This window comes from Micrasema longulum, unplaced genomic scaffold (genome assembly GCF_059751315.1).
Source record: "Micrasema longulum isolate JH-2025_06_02 unplaced genomic scaffold, ASM5975131v1 h1tg002420l, whole genome shotgun sequence".
NCBI lineage: Eukaryota > Metazoa > Arthropoda > Insecta > Trichoptera > Brachycentridae > Micrasema > Micrasema longulum.
Genome location: NW_028279567.1, coordinates 116,446 through 124,012, shown reverse-complemented (window position 1 = coordinate 124,012; position 7,567 = coordinate 116,446). Strand labels below are relative to the sequence as shown.

General features: G+C 33.7%; 1 protein-coding gene across 1 annotated transcript; it reads right to left on the bottom strand.

Annotated features, from left to right (window-relative positions):
- Positions 1-6,327: 6,327 nt before the first annotated feature.
- On the bottom strand, positions 6,328-7,326 carry LOC148272242 (uncharacterized). Its single transcript, XM_088240310.1, has 3 exons — positions 7,233-7,326; positions 7,034-7,172; positions 6,328-6,658 (listed from the first exon to the last, which is right to left on the bottom strand). Exons 1-3 carry the CDS (start codon positions 7,324-7,326, stop codon positions 6,328-6,330), a joined length of 564 nt encoding a protein of 187 aa, XP_088096436.1.
- Between the last annotated feature and the right edge of the window lie 241 nt (positions 7,327-7,567).

The following is a 7,567-nucleotide window of genomic DNA, read 5'->3' as shown; positions in this document are numbered from 1 at the left end:
CACAAGTTTTTTTTTGTTAATAAATAGCATAATTATACATTTTTACAATTTTAAAAAAAGTTCTCTTTTTATATTTTTACTAAAACTAAAATCCCACCAAGCCACTTTTCGTAGCTTGTTGGTGAAGATTATATTTATACTGACTTAATAATATTATTTACATTTATAAAAACAATGAATAACAGATAAAAATTAACAGCCGGAAAGATCAGAATACACATGTTTATACAAATAATAATATATAAATATTTTTTTTTAATACAAGAAAATGTTTGAAAAATTAAAATATTTACACCTAAGCTACTATTCATATATAAACTCTTGATCGAGTAGCTACTCTCTTATTTTGATCTTGTTAAGTTCTTCTGGTAATAAATTAAAAAATTCTAGGTCCAAATATTTGAGAGTTCTTTTTCCATATTTATTACATACTTTTGGTACTACCAAGCCATCATTAGACGTGAAATGTGTATTATGTTTATGTTTGAGAGTAAACTACACATCATAGCTCTATTAAATTCACTTGCTACATTTGAGGGTATTTATTTTTATTTATTAAAAGAAAACAACAGCCATTGTAAAAAAAATATATAATTTATTTATTTGTTTTTTATTTTATTTATTTAAAGAAAACAATAGCCATTACAACAAAAAATTAATATTTGTAAATAAACCATAATTATAGGCCAATTGTACTTTTCTATACATTACTAAATACAATGTCAAAAAAAAAAGAAAAAAAGCGTACATTAAAAAAGCCACTCCGCATCATTCCAATCCCAAATAAAAAACTCCAAGTAAAAAATAAATAAAATATTACAATAATAATATTTAAAAATAAACCAAAATTACATTTTAATAATAGTTTTCTTTGTATTACTCCGCATCATTCCACTCTTTAAAAAAAATAAAAAAATGTTAACATATTATTTTTAAGCTAAGCAAAACATGTCACCGTTTTCCTAGGAAACCACTCTCTAGTCACCGTTACGACGGCTGTCCACCGCATCACCGTTTACTACGGCCGATAAGATACGGGCACTGCTGTCCTAGGAAACCCTAGCTTTACGCTAGCTCACACCACTGTCAGAGTTATGGGCAAAACAGCGTGACCGCCACTATCTTAAAAGCGGAAAGTATTTAAACAATTTGGCCGTCATTTCAGTATTGGCATTAACTAACCATTATAAATCCCATTTACAGAATTACTAAAAGATATATACATGGAACAAAAATTTTTAAAAAACCTTCTCCTGCACAATTAACTATTTGTCGCTTACGTTGTTCTGTCGATTATTGCTCGATATTTTTTACTTTGCATTTTACAATAAGGTGCAAATACAAAACAATAAAAGCACAAAAGCATGTCCTATGTGTGGGTTTTATTTTAAATTTCTAAAAAGGATACTGAAAAAATACGATAGATATATTTTTGTTTTTTTACAGTATACATAAGAGGTAAAACAGAGTACTCAGTCTTTTGTCTACGAACATTTGGATAAACTCAAATATTGTAATGAAACCAACTGGTCCAAGAAGAAGTTTAAAAATTGAAAAAATTGACTTGAGGAAGTTTAGTGGTATTTTAACATTATTTTTTTGTTAATAGACTATCAAACTAAATCAAAATATATATTTTTTCGTTTTATACGTCGTTTTATCATCGCCATTATTTTTTTATTTTGAAATTACTCCGTCCGCGACGTCACGAGTTGTCGTCGATAAGTTGTGTTGACATTTAAAAATATAACCCCGTGGTTGTCAAAATACACTTAAAGTTTTTAAAAAAAAGCTCCTCGGAAACCATAAATCTTTTACAACACAAAAAAAATGAAAAATTGTTTTCAGGCGTTGCCTAGTATGTGAAATAATTCAGTCAGATGAATCTCTTCACAACAATAAAGGTTTCAGCTCTTTAACTTCACTAAAATCAACAGATGGAAGAATTGAAGAAATATGGATGTTCAACATATACACAGATAGTAGAGTTAAGGAAATGTGGATAAAACATAAGCAAAATGGTGAATGTTACACAGTGTGTAAAGTGGCCACTTAAACCAGCCAATGACAGGTCATAAGCCCTGTAAATGCCTTGACTTCCATATTCCCCTTTTTAAGGTATTCTCCATCCCTGTTGTAATTTGTTCATCTTAATGACCCCCGAGGGGGTGAAATCCAGTCTTTTGTCTACGAACATTTGGACAAACTCAAATATTGTAATTAAAATATTCCTTATTATTAAAGGGCAACAAAATATATCATAAAAAAAGAGTTCATATCTTTAGTTTGAATCCAGGGTAGTGCGTGTTTTTTAAAAGGAGGAAAAATTTGAAAGTTTGGAATCAATGAAATATTATCAGTAAAAAAAGAATTAAAAATTTTTGGGCCCATAAATTTATGCATGTCTCTGTGCTAGCCTCGTTTTACAATGTGGTATTTCTAACACACGATTCCTGCTTTGACTTGATCTATTTGAATTACTTGTAAATAATTTTTGATTCTTAAATATTTATTTTAAACAAACTTAATGAATAATAAATGCTTCTTAAAAACTTAGAACACAATTATAAAGTAGGTATATGCTATATTTAATATTTAAAACATTAACTTTTTGGTCAAACATTTTACTAAATGTAATTGAATATTAATTTGTATACGAGTATAACCACTTATCGACTGCTACGTATAACGCGTATGCTATTCATTAAAAAAGGAAGCTATTGAAATCGAGTTTTATATCGATAATTTCAACGACAAATTAAATCGAAACAAATTCAAATAATTCATCTCCATCATATTCTCCTTCAGAAATGCATTGAACAGTTTTGAAGCTATGAAAAATGAGTGTCTTTGCTCAAGTCTAGAGATACAATAAGCGATTTCAAGTTAACTATTCAATCTAGCAAGAATGTTTTAAGTCTGTCAAAACTTTTTTAGACAAGGACTGGATTCAACCCCCGTGGGAGCTGTTAATATTAACATATTACAACATAGATTCAACGATGGAAGAATCGAAAGAATATAAATTTTCAAAAATAGGCAGAATGGTGATTTTTTTTATTGAAAGAAATATTTGCATTCTTATGTTACCCAAAAATTGAATTTTGAGGGCCATTTTCAATGAGTTGTAAATAACTCACTATTAGAAAGTGGGATCCGAACCACGGACCTTTGAGCTGTGAGTCCGAGACACTAGCCACGGGATTATAACACGATCAAATGTTACACAGTATATAAAGTGGCCTATTAAACCAGCCAATTTTTTTATTTTATTTTATTTCAAAATACAAAAATGTACAAAAACACAATTGTATTCCCATGAGTTAAAAAACTCATTCTGGGATTGATACAATTAAAGATTATCAGATAAAAATAAAAATTTATTTAGTTGAACATAATTAAAACAAAAATGGACATATCTCGGAGACCTTTTTAAAAACAAATTATAATATATTATAAAACATTAAATCACATGGGTCAAGGGTTATCGAGAAATAATTTGAGGAAATGATTTTTTAGTGTTATTTGATTTCCATTCGTAGACTGGTAAGTAATGACATAATGAAGTAATGACATAGCATAAGCCCTATAAATGCCTAGACTTCCATATTCCCTTCTTTGAAAATGTCTTTATCTCTGTTGTAATATGTTAAAATTAAATCGACTAGATCTTTGAATTTTTTTTAGGAAATAAATGTTGGCGCATTAAATCATATTTAAGACTCTGCTGGCAAGAGATTTCTTGTGGCTTCAAAAGTTCAGCTTCCTGAAAAAAATGGTTAGAGGGAAAATTAAAATTTCTACGATATAATATTTATTAATGAATTAGTTTTTGTACAGTTTCTAAAGGCAAAAAAATTCAAAACACATAACACTTTATTGATCACTAGTTCGACCCCATCTAGAATATGCTTCTACAATTTAGTATCATCCTAAAGAAATCATATTGACCATATCGCATGGGCGAACCGTGTATAGAAGCCCCTAGAATTATATTTGACTAACCATAATAATGTTTTAGGGTAACTTTATTTACAGAAAAACAAATAAATAATTAACATTTATTTTAAATCATTTCTACCATTTGTATTTTTATCCTAATAAAATGTAAGTACGCGACCTAGAACAGGTGGTAATATCTTAATTCCTAAATTAAAAACAACCACTGCACAACATCATTATACTTACAGAAGAATATTTTTCTTTAATGAAATGAACAAGGATACAAAAAAGTACAGTGAGGAATACAATATATTTAAGAAAGAAATTAAAAATTACATCTATAATTCTTCTTTATGATACACTGATTATAAACATCGTTTATATCTTTTTTGTAATTTATTTATATTATCCTAAAAATATTATGAATTAAAATAAAATAAACTATTGTAAGACGTCACTCCCCATTATGTACACAAGAATTGTTTATTTATTTTACGTAATGGGAAACGTTAATGTATATATATGTATTTGATAAATGTAAAAAATTGTATTTAGTTGTTTTATTGTATTTTAATTTGTTATTGATAAAGAAAAACTAAAAATATAAATTTTAATAAAGCGCGCCCAGCGCCTGCGGTGAGCTAACAACTAGCCGATTATTCCGGCTTATTTTTTCATACAAATAAGTATACTATATTTTGAATGTATTAACCCCACCCCAGTGCGGGTTTTTTCTCCTAGATTAAACTTGCAGAAAACACAAATTATTTGAAGATTCTTGATTTGGAAAACAGTATTTCAAATATTGTTTCTTAAGGACTATTTTTCTTTCAAATGGTACTTTTGACATAAGACTATAATTACTTTCATGCGTCATATTGCAGGACATATAACACTTCACGCGGCCTTTTTCAACATTATGAATTACTAAAACAATGCGGCCAGTTGACATTTCAATTGAATACCTAATATCGACTGAATTCTTAGTGGTATTTTTTAATGAATTATATATTAAAGTAATGCATAATATATCTATATAATATAACATATCACAAAGTTACATCGTTTGAGTTAATTTCATGGATGAGAGTTGTTGTATCATACAAAACCACAGAAAAATATCAATTTATAGTACATATTACTTTCATTATATTATGGACCTCCTGTGCAGGTACAAATATATGATATTTTTTTAAAGCTTACCTGTAAATAAAATCACCATTCGCCACTTCCATATCGAGTCAGTCCAACTCCGTTTTCTAAAGCTAGGGTTTCCTAGGACAGCGGTGCCCGTATTTTAACGGCCGTAGTGAACGGTGATGCAGTGGACAGCCGTCGTAACGTCGACTAGAGAGTGGTTTCCGAGGTAAACGGTGTTAAATGGTGTCGATAATACCGTTTTCCTAGGAAACCACACTCTAGTCACCGTTACGACGGCTGTCCACTGCATCACCGTTCACTACGGCAGTTAAACTACGGGCACCGCTGTCCTAGGAAACCCTAGCTTAAGAAAATTCGCATGATTGCTCGGTTTGCAAAGGAATAACTAATACTATTTTGAAATAGATTAATCTCTAAATCTGCTTTTATTGGAGAAACGTTGAACGGAGATAGACCTAACATTCATTTTGAAAATACTTAATGCTATAAGTGATGTCCCATCTCTGTTGCAATACTTTTTTTATGGTTCACAACCACGTCAGAAGAATTAAAATTTTACTATTTATTAAGTCTTCAAGAGTAATTTTTGTTTTTATGCCCCAGTGTCCAGAATGTGTAGATTAATCAATTTGTCCCACGACTTGGAATTCTTTGGGATAAATATTCCCGCCTTTGGTAGATCTCTTCGCCGTTAACACAGTGTGGGACAAATATGGATTGGCATGGCTCATCTCAAAATCTTGGGTGTTAATCATGTATGTATCATTGTTGTTGGTCATGTATTTTTTATACGTGTATGATTCATATCATTGCTTGTAGTGCTTTCACACTTGTAGATTACGCAGACAGGGTATAGTCTAAGCTTATAAACGAGTTACACAGTTTTAACCCGCGCTGTGCCAGCGGGTACCCTGCAAGACATCGGACCCTCTGTATTTGACATGTATGCACCTTGTCAAATAAAACTGTCCTTTAGTGACATTAAAAGACAATTTGAAACCTGAATTCACATGGGGCAGGGCATAACAATTAAAATATTTTATGGAATTTGATAAATGCAACGTAAAAAAATATTATAAAAAATTTCAAATAATATTTAATAAAGTCTCATTTGGTAAAGGTATTTTCATAAATGTTTCATGTAATATTTTGACTGATGACAACACAACATATTAACAGGTGAAGGAGTGTCCCATAGCATTGCAGGGAAGGCATGTTATTAAATTAATAGTGGTGAGCATAAGCTCCATGGGAAACGGCGGCTACCGCAGCAAGGTGGGCGGACTTAGCATGGGCGACTTCAGGGGTGTCTACAACACGACCGTCATGTCCCAGGGGGGCGGGAGCGGCGTAGGCGGAGTAGATAGGGGCGGCGTAGATGGAGTGGATGGGGGCAGCGGAAGCAATGTAGGCAGGAGCGGCATAGGAACCATGAGCTCCATGAGAAGCGGAGGCTACAGCGGCGAAATGGGCGGCCTTGGCGTGAGCTACTTCAGGGGTGTCTACGACGCGACCATCATGTCCAATAGGGGCAGCACTATGGGCATAAGCTCCAGCGTAGGCTCCAGAGTAAGATTCAACACCATATCCATTGTTGTAATGTCCATTGTCCTGGCTCTCGACTAGGCCTTCTCCCTTCCATTGTCCGTCTTCGTGTCCAGCGTAGTAAGAAGGAGCGACGTAGGCGTTGATGGAGGATCCATACACTCCGTGGTTGTGTTCTCCGTTATCTTGGCTTTCGACCAAACCTTCTCCATTCCACTGTCCGTCCTCGTGTCCAGCATAGTAGGAAGGAGCTGCGTAAGCCTGGATGGAGGATCCATACACTCCGTGGTTGTATTCAACGTTATCTTGGCTCTCGACCAAACCTTCTCCTCTCCATTGTCCGTCCCCGTGTCCTCCATAGGCGTAGGCGTTGATGGCTGGGGCGTAGTGGCCATGGGCACCGCTGGCGGCGGTGGCCTTAGCGGCGTAGTGGGCGGCCTTGGCGTGGGCGACCTCAGGAGTGTCTACAACTTGTCCGTCATGTCCCAGAGGGGCGGCTCCATGGGCGTAAGCTCCAGCGTAGCCTCCGGTGTAAGCGCCATATCCATGGTCATACTGTCCATGGTCCTGGCTCTCAGCCAGACCTTCTCCTTTCCACTGCCCGTCCTCGTGTCCACCGATGTAGTGCGCGGAGGCGGCTCCAACACACAGGAATACTGCGACCAATAGAGAGTTCATGATTGTCTTGTGTGAGCCTTTTCTGAGTAGAAAACTGCTAGTGACGAAAGAAGAAACTGGGAGAAGGCTTTATACTGTCAGAAATGTTTTGTAGAGGGGAAAAAGTCAATTCTTGATTAATAAAGTATTATAATATTATCGATGAACTTGATTTAGATACGAAAATGAATAATTACTTTCTAATTGGAGAGTATACAGTACAATGTCAGTAACATGTTTATCATTGTGAGCGTATTTTAAT